General features: G+C 41.4%; 1 protein-coding gene across 3 annotated transcripts in view; it reads left to right on the plus strand.

The window, feature by feature from the left end:
- The first annotated feature begins 730 nt into the window (after nucleotides 1-730).
- GABRB2 (gamma-aminobutyric acid type A receptor subunit beta2) overlaps nucleotides 731-16,020 on the plus strand; it is a 164,760-nt gene continuing 149,470 nt past the window's right edge. For 2 of the 3 annotated variants that reach the window (XM_074915709.1, XM_074915711.1), the window contains exons 1-4: nucleotides 917-1,113; nucleotides 1,971-2,198; nucleotides 2,320-2,411; nucleotides 3,396-3,463. In XM_074915709.1, coding sequence (XP_074771810.1) covers nucleotides 2,122-2,198; nucleotides 2,320-2,411; nucleotides 3,396-3,463 — 237 coding nt within the window. In that variant the 5' untranslated portion in view covers nucleotides 917-1,113; nucleotides 1,971-2,121. Of the gene's footprint in view, nucleotides 821-916; nucleotides 1,114-1,970; nucleotides 2,199-2,319; nucleotides 2,412-3,395; nucleotides 3,464-16,020 lie in introns of those variants that run through there. The other variant, XM_074915710.1, reaches the window with a different exon arrangement.

Genomic DNA, 16,020 nt, shown 5'->3' on the forward strand with positions numbered 1-16,020 from the left:
CTTGGCAGGACGGTGCAGCGGAGGGGGGGCCCCGCTCCCCGCTCCTCGCCGGCAGGACTTGGCCCCTGGGGGAGCGGGGGCCCCGGGGCTCCGCTCCAGCCGCAGGTGGATGCTGCGGGGCTCGTCGCGGGGCTTCCCCGCTCTTTAGCGCTCCAGCCAAGGTAGCTGCCGGTCCGTATTAAATGGCTGCCTGCTTTTCGGGGCCGCCGGCTGTTTTACGGCTTTGCTGGGCATCTTTTTAGCAGCCCCGCCGTCTCCCGGGGGCAGCGCCCCCCCTCTGCGCCCCGTCGCTCCCCCAGGTGAGGCTGCATCCCACCGCCTCCCTGCCGCCCCCTCCTCCGCCCTTCCTCCCGCGCCCTTCCCGGGGAGCCGCCGGCCCCGCACTGCTCCCGCCCGCTCCCGGGCCAGGGTGCGACTGCGTGCGGGATCGGGGCCGGGCCCCCCCGGGGCAGCCCCGGCCCCAGCGTGAGAGGCGCCGACCGCCGCTTTCCGCGGAGCGCGGGCGGTGGTGGCCCGGCCCGGGGCAGGGCAGGCGGCTCAGCCCTGTGCGTGCGGGACCGAGCGGTGCGGGGAGCTCTGTGCAACACCCTCACCCTTGTCCCTCCCCCCACCCCCCGGGGCTTTTTTCTCTCTTCTTCTTTTATTTTTTTTTTTTTTCCCCCTCCCCTCCTCCACCCTCCTGCAGCGACTTAAATATTTCTTTTGTTAATTGACGCCCCGAGTGTTCCCAGTCCCTTCCCCGCGCAGCCCGGGCCGGCCGAGGACGTGTGCCCGCCCAGATCCGCCTGGCGAAGCAGCACAGATCCGCGGGGCCGAGCGGGTATGTGCGTGAGGAGGAGGAGGAGGAGGTGGTGGAGGTGGTGGTGGTGGTGGTGTAAAAGGAGCTACGAGCACAAAGCAGATTTGCGAGGAATAATTTAACTCTGGTGTTTGTTGGTTTTGGGGGTTCGTTTTTTTCCTTCTCTCTCTCCTTTCTATCTCTTTTTTCTGCTCAGGATTTAAATGTCATTCAAAGCATCCCCAAATCAGCTTTCCTCTCGTCTCCGGTTTCTTCAGAGGCATTAATTGGATCACGCGCTGCGTTTGAAGAGCTAGGGTGTTTTACCCACGAAGGTAAGTGGGCTTATGAACCTGTGCCGGGTCTGGATGGTCACTAAAAGCTTCGCTGCTTTCAGCTTGGTGTTTTTCTTCCCTTCCCCCCCTCCTCCCACTCCCAGCCCCGTGGCCGGGCTTAGCTCTACCTGAGGAACTTGCATCCCTGGGTTAAACATCGGTCGATATACGGAAAATGCGCCGGCGGGCCCGGCCGGGGGGAAGGCTGGGGGGGGAGCGGGGCCCGGGGGGGCTTCGCGCCCGCCCCTCCAGCGCCGGCAAATGCCCCGTGGGAGCCGGCGGCGGCAGCCGGCGACCCCCAGTCCCTCTGCCCCTGGAACAGCGCCTGGCAGCACAGTAAGGAAGGAAACAGTCTAAACCCCGCTTACAAGAAACTATTCGTCATCTTTTTTTTCTCTTTTTTTTTTTTTTTTTTTTTTTTTTTTTTGTGAGAAATACTGTAGGCGCCCATCTCCCCTCCTCCCCCACCGCCCGCCCCCGTTGCAAGCGCCGGCTCCTCTGCCCGCACCTCGCCTCGCTTCAGGCGGTGCTTTCCAGGGACCAAAAAGTTAAGCTGCCCCCTTCCCCCCCCACCTACCCCTGGCACCATACATACGCTGTGCATTCCCCTTTTTAACCTATTCCCCTTCTGTCTAATCCGAGTCCGTCCAGCCCGCCCCCCCCCCCCCCCTTTAAACTAGGTTGCAAAGCCGCTGTACCCTGCAACTCCTAAAACTTATCTCCTTGCTCTGATTTATATTCTATACTAACAAAAAGGACAACAAAAATACTTGATCCTCCTGTGCATGACTTTTTTTAAAGAAAATAATGCATTTCCTTCTTCCCCTTTAATTTTTTTTTTTTTTTTTTTTGGCAAGGAAATTTGCTCCATCTCCAGCAGCAACCACTGCTCCTTTTGATGTTGTGGTACGCCTTGCGCATGCGCTTCACATTAGAATTACTGCACTGGCCAGAATAAGTTGGATCTCCTCTTCACTGAAACCCTAAATCATATCAAAAGCTAAAGGGATGCTGAGAGTCCGGAAAAAGGGTTACTTTGGGATTTGGTCATTCCCTTTAATAATAGCCGTGGTGTGTGCACAGAGGTGAGTGATGAAGGTGTATCTTTTGCTTTACTTTGAATTGCACTGCATGCTGCTGCTTGAGAGGAATGTACAGCTTGGGTCTGAGAAATAAGAAATAATGTAGTATTTTTTTTTCCTTTAGTGTCAATGACCCTAGTAATATGTCACTGGTAAAAGAGACCGTGGATAGACTGCTGAAGGGCTATGACATTCGCTTGAGGCCAGATTTTGGAGGTAATTTGACTGCTTTTGAATAAGAGATTACATATCCGGGCTGTGTACCTTTGGAGTGTGTGTGTGGTTTTTAAACGTGTTGAGGGTGCTGTTGCTTTGGGCTGTGTGTATGTTGCCATTTTCTCAAGCTGATCCAAAGTTAAGCCCCTTGTCACTCAATTTTCTTAGCACAGGATGCTCTTAATGCGATCTCTTGCATATTTGTAATCGGTCCCTCATTTTGTGCGTGTGCTGATACTTTATTAACCTGTAATTAAACCCTTAACTGGTTTCATCGAGATGCAAATCCCTCAAGTTTACCTAACGTTTGCTCCTCTCAGCCTAATGTGCCTGTGATCACAGTTACTATTTTTGAGAACAAGATGTGCTGGTAACTGATACAAAAATGTCATTTAACCCCCCGCGTGTTCCTACTTCAAACTAGTTTGCTTATTTCGGACGCGTTCGCTGTGGGTGTCCCCTTGCCCCCCCCCCCCCCCTCCTTCGGGGCTCACCGGCCGCCGTCCCCGGGGCTGCCCCTGCCTCCGGAGCGCAGGGCGGAGGGGGGCGGGCCGGGGCGCGGCCGCGGAGGCCGGTGCCGGAGCCGCGCTTCCCGGCCCGGGGGGGGCGGGGGAGCCCCCAGCCCCCGGCTGGCCGCCGGCCGCTGCCCGGCCCGCTGTGCCCGGGTGCGCGTCCGCGGCGGAGCGCGCAGAGCCGCGCTGTGACCACGCGTGTGCGTGTTACATAAAGCCCCGGTCCAGCTGGCGGGGGGCGCGCGGGGTGAGGCCGGCGCGGTGCCCGCGGCCCGGCGGGAGGGAGCCCGCGCTTGCCGCCTTCGGGGAGGGCGGGGGCCGAGGGTGCGGGGGCGACTTTTTCCCTTCCTCCTCACTTCCCGGTTCTGTTTAAAGGCCGTTTCGTTCCTACGCGGGCTTAGTCCCGCTAACTCCGGTAAGAACGCGTCAAGTTCTGGGAGATCACATTGCGGACCGTCTTGTGGGTTTGCAGGTCCCCCAGTGGCTGTCGGCATGAACATAGACATCGCCAGTATAGACATGGTCTCGGAAGTCAACATGGTGAGTACTTGGGCCGGGGGCTGCGGCTCTCCGAGGGGGCGGCTGTCGCCTCCCCCGCCCCTGCCAGGGCGGAGCGGTGCCCGCGGGCGTGCGGGGACCCGCCGGGGCCGGGGCGCCGCCGGGGCGGAGCGCGCCGCCTCCGAGAGGGTCGGCTGGGGGCGGGCGGTGGTGAGGGGCGGGGGGCGCTCGGGTTTACGCCCCGCGCGGGGGAGGCGGGAGCCGCGGGGCCGCCGCGGTGCTGCCCGCGGCCGCGCTGCCGAGGCGCTGCCCGCCTTGCCGCGAGCAACGGCGCCCCCTGCCGGCCGCGCGCGCGCACGGCACCCCCGCCGCCGCCTGGCCGCGCTGCCGCTCCGCGGGGCGCCGCTCCCGCGCAGGGGCCGCTCCCGCGCAGCCGGTCCGCGCCAAGCCCCGCCTGCGGCTCCTCCGCGGCTCCGCCCCTCGGGCCGTGGCGAAGCGGAGAGGGGGTGCTGAGGGCAAGGCTGGTTTATGCACTTCTCGGTTTAATTTTGCGTTGTGATATTAAAAAAATATAAAATGGCTGGTTTGCCTTAGCAGTGCACTTTCGATTAAAAAAAAAAAAAGGCACTTTTTACTTCTGTGGGCACCCAAAGCTTACCGAGTTTTATTTTGTAGCTCAACACTACTTTGGATGGTTGGGACTGAGTCGATGTTACAAGTTTAATTCTTCAAGACGTTTGTGTCTCTCCTCTGATAGTTTGAACTGGGTGTGCTCAGATGCTGAACTTGTTCATAGCACAATAACGCCTTGTTTTGCTTTCGTTACCTGGGAGACTAATAAAGTGTAGAGAAAATTGGAGAAGTCTCAGATTCATACTGTAGAAGAAGCTGTTCATGATTTAGACTGAACTGTTCAAACATTTACTGTTCTTATTTAGAAATGTTTGGGGTCAAGTTTTAAAGTTTTTATCTTAACTTACATGTGGTTAAGGACACAGAATTTGGCCTTATACTCTTAGGGTTTTATACAGGAAGGACAAAATAAAGACACTGAAACATGGTAGCAGCAACTGATGCAAAATAAATGTGATTTTTAAAAAATATTTGTTACTCATGATATAAGTTTATTGTTTGAAGAAAACTTTTCATTATTCTTGAAGACTTTGTAAGGAAACATCTTTCTAAATACTTTCAAATGCATCACAATTGTATGTTGAGTGTTACCTGTTATGTTAATATTGTACTACTGAAATATTTTGTTTAATCCCTCAGTGGCACGTTTGGGTTCTCAGACATGTTGCGCTGAATGAATTGGCAAACACCTGTTCTCAGGCTGGATGCATTATGTGATGTACAGGAGCTTTTTCCTAATGTAAAATATAGCCCTTGGCCTAATTTGAGGATGACATTACTGGGGGTTGTACTGTGAGACTGGGAGGTCCTGGTGACAGAGAGTTTGGTACTGTTCTTTTTCAAGATACCAGGACAACTGAATAGTTTCATCTTGAGCAACATTACTTGTGAAATATTTCCAAGGGTCTAAAATGGGCTTCCAAACTTTGTTTCACTAAACTTGTAATTTAGTGTGCTACCTTCAGGGGCTTTAAGAAGTGCAAAGAAAGAAAATTGCATTGTATTTTAAAGCACTTGCTTTTCATTAAAAGACCATGGCTAGGAGAGGTATGCACATACAGAGTTAGTTCTTACACCCCCGTGACCAGTGTGGGAATGATGAGGGTTTTCTGGGTGGAACTGCCATCTACTAGGTCAGTGCTATATCCTTGCGCCCTTCAAAACTGGAAGGTAGTGCCAAATGTTTTCTCTTCTTGTGAAAAGTTTGTGAAGATTCTTGTGAATCTTCTTTTCTTTGTTTCTTCCAATGATTTTTAGAAGCTTGGTCTCCCATTAAAGGCGATAGCATATCAGAATACTGTGATCTGACACAGACTAACTCTAAAACTGAGTATTACTCTCAGGATTGTGTAGTCAGTGTATTGTGTTTCTATAATGAAATGTTCCATCTTTGTGAGAAGTTTTTTCAGACTTATCTGCAGAACTCCATGGGGTGTATGTGTGTGGAATGTATGGGCAGTTTTGTCTCGCACGTTTGCCTAAAGCATTTAAACTCTGGGCTTATTTTACTCTAAGCAGCTACCTATTTCTTAAAACCAGGCATTCATTTTACATGATTTTTTTTTTTCACTTACAGTTTCAGAAGAGATTTCAAACTAAGATGCTTAACTGCAAAATGTAGCAGTTCTTTTTACAATGATCTGTATAGCATAACAAATACTAATGTATCCTGGTAGGCCTGAAATAAATGAGGAGATATGCAAGCAGACAACAAAATACTTAGTATACAAGGCCTTGACTTTTTTCTTGCAAAGTCATCAGAATTTGGGGTAGAAACGAGGAGGAATACTATTGAATGTTAGCTGATGCAAAGCCTTCTTAGATAAAGAGAGACACAGAAAAAATATTGTGGATTTATGGGCCTGTTTTTGAGCCATAGTTTTGATGTTGCTTTGCCAGTAGTCATGGCAAACACCCCCGACTTGTGATAAAGGCAAATCATTGTCTGGGGTCATGTATGAATGCTAATGGAATCAAACTTTTGCCTTGGGAGGAAGGCTAAATAATCATAGTTCTTTAGTCTGAGATAATTTCTGTTAATTCCAATGTTAACTTACCTTAAAATTATTGTACTTGCCTTTCCCTTCCAGTCTCAACACATTCCATCTACCATGTACATTTATGCTTTGCTGCAAGCAGGTTTGTCTCCAGTGTCATGCAGTAAATCATAAAGTTTTTGCTTTGTTGAACAGGAGAATTTAGAGTCAATGTTATAGAAAGTAAATGTATAAAAAGATGTTTAAGGATATTATTGTTGACTTTGAATTCTTAAAGAGGTGATAAACACATCATAACAAACTTACATTGTAAGAGGCTTTACAGCCCTCTTCAAAATATTTCTTGCATGCAATAGAGCTGAAACTGTAAGCTGTTTAACCTTTTGTAGTAAGAAACTTGAAATGGCATATAACAGTTTTCAAAAACGGTTTCTAAGTACTGGTACTTATGAACATAATTCTTTCTAGCTCTGGGGAATGCACAGGAAAAAGTGAGAGCTTCAGGCATATGTGGTTGTTGACAAGTGTCATAACTACCTTGACTTTTTTTTTTTGTATTTTGCAAAGAAAACCACATCAGGTAATGATTTTATGCAGTACACTAATGATCTCATGATAGTGACTAATTCCACTGACCTCTCTGGACCAGGTAATCCAGTATTGTTGAGTGTATGTTTTATGCTAGTTATATTGTAGATTTCTTAAGGTTTGTCTTATTCAGGTGGTAATGGAAATCAAACATGAAGAGGTGTGAAAGCTACTAAAATAGTTTTTCTAGCCTAATGAATTTGATCTTATGTAAGATTAGCTATGTTGCAGTGAGTCTAATTCAGTGTTCTCAAGGTAGTTTCCAGGTATTTCTTACTGTACATTAATTTTCTTATCTTCCTTTTCCTTAATACTAACGAATCATTGTAAAAATAATATCTCCAGAGAGCTTAATAGACTCTTCTTCCTTTTTTCTTTTTCTTTTTTTTAAATAACCAGTGCTAGCTGGGATGTCATGTTTCCATATTTTCACTTCCTTAGTTAATTATTTGAGTAGACCCCTTAACAACACAGCAATTAGTGGCTGCGTCTAGCAGTCTTAGGACTGTTCTCCATTCTAATTTTCTCCCCTTTCCTCCAACAGTTCCCTCATAAACTGTTTTAAAAGATTGGTACAGGTTCATTAAGAAGTACAGAAATAAATTTTCTTCCCTTGACAGCACTGAAGATTCTGCATAACATGTGCATTTGATCTGTCTAGATAAGATGAGGATTTCTATGGATAATGTCAGTCACGTGGTGGTTTTCAATGTCTTGGCTTATTCCTCATTAAATAGGTCAACATTTTTTTTTTCCCCCTTCCTTGGTCTGTGGCTATTCTGGGATTCTAGTACAGGGTGTCTTGAAAAGAGAGAGAAATGTTCCATGAATATATATATATATATATATATATATATTTTTTACCCATGAAATACACACTTTTTGAGGTAATGGGTTGTATATTTAATTAAATATAACTATTTATGCTGAGGGTCAGTCTGCAGAGAGGAATCTGAAGTCTATTTAATTTAAAGTATTTGCTTGCTTATCATTGTACAGATTCTGGCACGCGGAGAACATGGAGTTAAATAGATACAATAGATTGGTTTGTCTTAGTGGGAGCCATTAGGGTTGATTGAGTGCATAATCCTCCCATCAAGTGGGAGCTGGAGAAACAAAGGAGCTGTTATCTATCAGGAAAAGGTTTACTTATTACTGTATGCCAAGTTTTACACAACACAACCTAGTAACTTCAAAGCTCTAAAAAGAAAAATAAGTTTTTTTATATTGCACTTTTATGCAACTTTTGACATATCTCAAATATAAAATAGTAAGCGTAATACTCATAGAATATTCTCATTCTAAAAAAGTACAGGCACAGCTGTGATTTGTTGATAGACCTCTGATCTTCAGTTGCCTTTGATAAGAGACCCACTGCTGGTTTTCTTAAAAATCTCTTACGTTTTCTTGAGATATTTTCAGTAGGGGCTCAAAAGACATATGTTTAGATTATGAAAACAACGGGAACTGCTACCTCTTAAGTAGCAGCAATTATTTTTACGTGTGAAAGGGGAAGAGATGGCTTGTGATATAAAAAGAAATGGGGGTTCAGCAGTAAGGAAATAAGGTGGAGCTGTTCCAAACCAGAGAACAGAGGGGGAAAGTCCTAGTAAAGAAAAATAAAAAGAAAAATTGTAAAATGGGAAAAAGTTTCCTTATAGACACTGGTACAGAAGGAGATGAGGAAAATGGTTCCTCTTGGCAGTATCGTTTTTTGTCGATCCATTCTAGTTGTATGTGATCCATAGAGAGAATAAGGAGACGACAGGACTGAAAATGCATTGAAAATGAAATATTACAAATCTTGGGAAAGTGTTTCTTCCCTAATCCTAAATACTTCCTTCTGCTAGAGACTGTTGGTTTTATTATTTCCCCTGTGTCATAGATGCATATGCTTCACATAAAATTGCATTTCTCAGCAGACATTTTGATTTTGGCTCTTGCCAAATTATTGTGCTTGTGTGCTACTGACTCATACTGAAGTGTCTACAGACACGCCTGTGAATGCAGAGCAGGTGACGTGTATCTTAGAAATAAGAATCTTTTTTTACTGAAAACCCTGTTTCACCTGTTTCTTCAGTTATTGTCTGGGATAACATCACAAGACCTTTATTTTCAAACTGGAGTAAATTACACTGGTATAGGTTTCCATTTCTTGTTACGGCATGCCTCTAATTCAGGTGTTTTTTCTTACCTTTAAGATATGTAAAACTTGTAAAGAGATCCCATCTTCAAGTGAAATATTTATTCTTGGGCACCAAAGTGAGTATTCATATAGGTACCCGACATGAGGATTAAAGTTTTCATGTTGGTTTTGCTAGAAAATATGTAGCCACAGTATGAAATTATTCCTTTAGAACATGTATACAGGAATGTAGTGAGTTTGTAACTACACTTATAAGCTAGTTCAGAAACAATAATGTATTATGTATATTATCCATATTACATATATCTAGAAGCATGATATAATTCTTGCTTCTTTTTAAGTTCAATATAGATGGTTAATTGGATTGCACTTTTGGGGTGCTACTACATTGCAAAACTTTAGTAGAAAAATCTTCTTGTTTCATTGTTGGTGGTGATTTTTCAAAGTGATCACTCTCTTCTGCACACCAGGGGGTAGTTGTCAGTAATTTAAAGAGATTGCTTTGGAGGTGATTTGTACAACTGAATTGATAATTATTGCCTTCTTGTTTTAGAAAGCCTTGACCTATAAATATTTAAGTAATTTGGCTCCTGCCATAGAAGAAAAGATATATTTATCTTCAGTATGTTTTATGGGCAGTGTCTTGGTGCTAAAGCGTGGGAATGAACATGAAGTGTACTTTGTTAGCTCCTACTGTAGGCTGCTTTATTTCATAACTTCTCTATTGAAAATCACATAAAATCTTTATAGATGAGCCATGTATTAGAATGAAAGATTTTTATGTTGTGCTCTACAAACTTGTTACAATTTTAAGCTGTTCCAGTGGTCGTATTTGTGCTTCCTAGTGACTTTAAAGTCTGTCAGTGCACCATGACTAAATCCTTATTATTCCTCCCTCCCTTTTTTTATCCTCATACCCCCGTGCAGCCCTCCGCAAGGTTTATAGTAGAGCCTTTAGTAAACAACCATGTTGAAGTACAGTCTTGTATAGTAATAAGTCTTTTATTTTTCTAGAAATAATCCAGATTCCTTGTAGGCTTTTAATGGTTAATGCTGTAGGTCTTTGCAAGTGCTTGTATGAATTAGATAAGCAAGATTTAGTCCTTTCATTTCAAAGGAGGGTGCTCATCCATGAGGTAATTTTTGAAACGCCTGTTTTAACTAGTGGAAGATAGCATCATGTTTGTCTTTTTAGAGTTAAGAACTTTAGAAATACTCAAACATCTTGAGTTACTAATACTGAAAAACTGGCTACTATGGGTGAATGCAATCTGTAATTTAAAAATAAATGAATGTGCACAATTACATTAAAATTGTAGGCATACTGTGAGCTGACAAAAAGATAAACAGGACAGAAGCAGCCTTTGTGCTTTATTGTAATTACTCTTACTATGCTTCTACAGGGATTCCCGCCCTTCTTACATTTCCTGACAGCAATACTATGTAAAATGGACATATTCTGGCTAGCATAACACAAATCTTATAGGAAAAGTGATATAGTGGGCATATTTACAGTTATAGTTTTACTTGTCTGAAGGCCAGGTTGTGAAGTAGCAGTGCTGTTTTGCCTACAAAGATCGTTGCATGCAAATTGTCTGGCTAATTACCTAATCAATGCAAAGATTCTCCCAGACTTGGGATCACATCTACTGCATATGTCCTTTTTCCATGAGTTTTGCAAATAAGTGTATGATTACTTCCCAATCAAAACTAAAATTTCTGTTGTAAATGCAAAAAGACATTTAACATTCAGGAAGTTGACATCTATGCAACTGAATATAGAATTTGTAGATCGTGTTTAATGTAGGTTATCACAGGCCAGATAAAGCATTTAGAGGTGTGAGCTCTTCCCATGTCCCCAGACTTCAAGAACAAGGGGACTGTGCTATTTATGTCTATCTTAAGCTGCTTTTTGCATATCTCCATCAAGGTTAAAATTATAGTAATTTTTATTCTGTAAATACTGACAGAGGGATTCATTTGTTAGTTTTCAAGTAACAAGAATTTAACTCCATGGAAAAAAGCAACCTTTTAAGAGATGCATTTGACATTTCAGGTGTGTGCTGTTGTAGTAGATAGAGCAGTTCAGAGTATTTCCACTGATTTTTTTTTCCTACAGACAAACCACTGATTCCTTGTGACTGTGCTGAAATAAATTTTGAACAAGCAGAAGAAAAAAATTACAGGAAATTTGGCCTTGGACAGGGGTAGTATATTAAATTACTCTAATGAATGCATATTAAAAAAATGCAGCTGCTTGAAGTGGAAAGTCCTAGTTCCAGTGCCCACTCTTTGGAATATTTCTTCTTTCTTTTCTTCTTTAATGAACAGGCATTTCCATTACCTAAGCAACTCTGTGAAAATGGATTAAAACCCAGAACTTTCCTTCACAGTTGAGTGTCTTGACTGCTGCTCTTGAATGTCTCCTTCCTGTGGTCATGAGTTTCGAATTCTTTGCTGCATAAACCTCTATTCTTAGTTAGTTTATTAGCCTGTGGTGGTTGTGTGTGGAAGTATTCAGATTGCAGAGGACCAGGAATTAGAGGTCTTTCATGTCATGAATTAACCTACAAAAGGCTGCAAGGCTGCAAACACATCCTTTACCTTCTCCTTTGTTGCTGGAAATGTTTTTGAATTACAGTAGGCATCACTTTCTATTGTGATAGCCATGACTTAAGCATACTACCTTTATCTACTTTTTCATGAGATAGGTTTGCAGTATTTCTGTCTGACTGGGAAAGTAGGAACAACGTGCTTGCTCACCTGGAAAAACCCTATCCTGAATAGAAGTGCAGTACAGATCTTCAGGAATCAGGGAACTAAGTAGTCAAAATGGCAGAAATTTTTTGAATGTAACCTTTTCCAGAGGCGAATCATCACAGACAATTTTCTTGTAAAGTTATTTTGGATTGACATAGGGTAAAGGGCCCTAATGTGCAAAATGCCCTGAATGTTGGGTTGTTTGATGTTTTTTTTTTTTTTAGATACAACCCTTTGAAAAAATACAGCAGAAAGCTTAGAGTTAAGTAAAGGTCATGCTAAACTCATCTGAGACGAGAAGATCTTCCAGAAGAGTTTTTGTGGGTTTTCACATATTTGGAATATCTGAGAACTGTGACTCTTGTGATTTAGATTTTTGGAAGTGTTTCTCATTCGATTTCTTCCATTGTGTATGGCCGTGAAGTACTCAGAGGTTGCTCTTGCTTTCAAGGAACTGAAGGCATTTTTTCCTCAGTGAGAACTACCTATTAAAACATGTAATAATTAAGTATCTGAATAAGGTACTGAAGCCTTTTGAAAACCTATTTTCTGCCATGGATGCAGAGCCCTTTTGAAAATCTGATCCTAATTTGTATTGTAGATTGATTTATTTTTTTTAAATGGAAGTTTAAATTGGTTTTTAATACTTGGAACAGAGATCCTTTCTGCTCAACGGAGTAAAATTAGTGTTCTGTCCTCTGTATCGGCCTTTAAAAAGCTGTTTTGCAAAAAAAAAAAAAACCAAAACCAAAAAACCCCAAACACATTACTGCATCCATTTAGCAGAAGTAGTGAGAGTCCGCAAGGGTAAATATATGTTGTCATTTGCATAACAGGTATTGCTCAGTAGTCCAGAAGTCTTTATGGTCCACTGTGTAATCCATATTTATTTCTTTTATAAAGTGTATTTTTGAGTTAAAAGACCCTGCAGATCCAAAGGAGTTGTAAAGCATAGTGGATTTTTTTTTTCTCTTTCATGGACTGCTGACCCAGTAGGCTCTGTTGGCTCCCTCAGGGGTGTCGGAGTAACAATGTTAATCCATGTTTGACAAGATGTGTGCTGAAGGAGCCAGAAAATTTAAGTAAAAAAAAAAGTAGTTTGAAGGTCCAGTAGACTGAGTTTCTAAATTAAATAATTTAGGAGTGTAACTCTTAATCCTTATTATGAAATGATTTAGTCTTTTAGATAACATACAGGGAAGAAGGAAATAGGATTAAACAAATAATACATATCATATTTGCAAATGAAAAGCAGTATTTTGCAACTAATTGCATTGTTTCACTAACGATGTAAGTCCAGCGATGACCAAAGAAGCCTTTTAATCAGCCTGAAATCTTCCTAAAATTTATGTGAATGCTCCATCTCTTATACTGTCTTGTTGCTCTTTTTCACTGATGTTTTGTGATGCAAGATGCTTTTAGGAATTCTATCCCTAATAGAATTAGGGATGTAATGTTGGTATCTTGTAACATATGGCACCTTAGGTTGCTCAGGATAATATGCTTAATAACTTAAGTAGATAGAAAAGTTACTTTCAAAATTACTTTTTTCAATTCTGAAAGAAGCTTTTTCAAAGGTGTAGGAATATTTACTGAGTTAAGTATAGCTGAGACCTTTCATATCAGGTTTCAGTCAAAAATATATTATTATAGCTGATGTATAAGTCCCTGAAAAATAGATTTGTCATGGAAATACCAGGAGACCTTTAACTATAATCATTCTTGTTAGTGTAAATGCCTGGAAATGAATACAGTTTTCATTGATCTACTATTACGTGACACAAGTGACCACTTACAGAGAAATCCATAATAATTCTAGTTAACTGGCTGCATTCAAAAATGCAGTTAAATGTACCCACCTCTGTGCATAGGCTTTGCAGAATGCTTTTGTGAGCTCAAGTCCCACATGAGACTTGTTTGGAAGTCTTAAAATGTCTAGATCTGATGCTGATTTTTCCACTGAGGCTATTTCTGCCCTGTTTTCACAGAAGATTTGTGGGTACTTAAAGACTTAAAGTGCAATACAAGATGGCTCCTGTAGCATCTCAGCCATTAAGTGTGAATGGGGACAGGGTAGTAGTCTCCAAAACTGTTGCTGTGCAGTAGGTGTCCTTTTGAAGGGAAGGGATGTATTTGGTAGTTTTTATTGGCCAGAAAGTTCTAAGACCTTGCTGCTAGATTTGTTTTAAGGTTATTTAAAAGCTGACAGGTCCAATCATAGAAAGAGTGTGCTTTTTTACTCTTGGTCTTGAGTTTGTACCATAACCAAATGCACTGGTGAGGCAGCATTAGGAGGCTCATGTGGTTCCTACCAGGGCCAAACTGCCTGTTAATAAAATGGAAGGCATCAGCTTACCTCACTATTTTTCTGGCATCCTTTTAAACTTTGAGTTAAATGAATAAAAATGAACCTTGTTGTTCTGAATCATAAAATCATCTTGAGTAAGGTAGATGGCAATGCAAAGTCTTAAGTGTAGAATTTAATTTTGATTAACTTCTGAATTGACTTCTTGAGAAAACAATGTATGAACTTCAGATATGGCATTTGATATTTTAGACATCTGTACCACAAGAATATGCTGACTACATAACAGTTAAAGCATGAAGGCAGCAATTACTTAGTAAAGATTCAGAATGAGAGATTTCGGTCAAAATTGCTGCTCTTGTATACGAAAAGGTTTTGGTTTAATCAGTTTTATTGGCAAACAATTTTTTTGAATTGTATTTCCAAAAAAAAGTATTTCATATTTTATGTAACTTAAATTATCTCGAGTTAAACTTTTTGAAAAAAAGAATGTGTCTACATGTTTTCTCGTTAAATAATTGATACCAAAGAATGTTTCAAATGGAGCATGTAGTGCTGGTGGCAGGTAAAACTATTGTTTATTTTTCTTTTCTAATTTTAAATAATTTGTATTTATTCCTTTCAGTACCAATGAGCAAATTATATTGAAAACCCCACCCTTTTTTTTTTTTTTAACTGGCTATCATATCATTATAGTTCAGTAATACAACCTTCTTGTCTTTGTAGGTGTTAGGAACCAAAATATTATTTAGCTGTAGATATTAATATTTCCACTTTTCTCAGGTTCTGTCTAATAAGATGCCACAGCTTTTGAGGATTTTTTTGCCTTTTTGTCCAGACTCTGCTGTGCCTTTCTTGATGAATGACATACAACTACCGTTCTTACATCACCACCCTAGAAGTGAATCCCTGTATGCTTCTGGGTGTAACTCAGTAGTAAAATTGCTGTTTGGCTTTTGAAAATTGTTTCTCAGAGCTCTGTTCTTGAGGAACATTTACTGTCAAAAGTAACATGTCGCTGTGTGGTTTGGCTGGTGTGGACCCTGTTTCTACCTTTGCCACTTTGAAATTTACTGTTCCAAGCTGCAGGATGGAATAGGTAAAGTAATGTGTTGAAGCCACATCATTGAGATTAAGGTCAAATATTAGTCAAAACTTCTAGTAGTACAAATACTGGAGGGCTGGAATTGATGATTTCTGTTATTCTTGAAGAACCGCTATGATTTAATTGGAGATGTTATATGTCTAGTTGATCCTACCTTGGGAGAAAGGAAGGAGTGAGAAATGCAGAGCAGTTATTCTACATCATAAATATATTACTTCATTACAGTTAGCATTCTAAACAAAGATTTTTGTTTATTTATTTTGAATGGTATCTTAAATGGGAAAGAACTGTGTTTGGGTAGCCTTAATTATGAAATAAAGGGGTAAATCAATATCTGCATTTCATTAGTTAATGGGGAACTGAATATTAAATAGATTTTTATAGATTAGTGCTATTAATCCCCTGTTAATACATAAATTAATGCTGTTTCATAGCTCAGATGATAAATGACAGACTGCTTACTCAAGCTTGAAATCAGACTGTTTTCCACAAATTGGAAAATAATTCTGTATATCTGATGGGCAAATGAGGAAAATATTGTTGTAACATACCAACAGAATAACCAAATTGAATTATATTCATATGACTCAGATTTTTACCTTGAATTTTGATTTTTTTCCTTATTCTTTCTGCTTCAAAAATGTATCCCTTAACCTTTCCTTACATTTTTTTTTTTATTATCCTTAAGATAAGGAAGAGTATAGTTGAGCTTAAGTAAAGAGAGTCATAAAAAAACAAACCAACAGACTTGCTCTGTAAGAGAAGAATGTATATCAAGATCATATTTCTTTAATTGCTGGTTTTTATTTTCTTAGGCCTGGTTAAAAAGGAGGTGACAAAAGGGAAAGCTTGGTTTGAGAAGGTAGAAAGGCAAAACTTTGAGCAAGAGGACCTGAGAGGAAGAAACACATATGGAAGTAGGTCTGGTCCTATAGTATAGCAGCAAAGAGTTTTATGCTAGGTTATGAAAACAAACTTTGTTTTACATTTCTGATAATTGTGTTATTCAGGTATTCAAGCTCTACGAAAGCAATAAGAACAAAAGTAATTTCAGCAATTAAGCGG

The sequence above is a fragment of the Athene noctua genome, chromosome 12 (assembly GCF_965140245.1).
Source record: "Athene noctua chromosome 12, bAthNoc1.hap1.1, whole genome shotgun sequence".
NCBI lineage: Eukaryota > Metazoa > Chordata > Aves > Strigiformes > Strigidae > Athene > Athene noctua.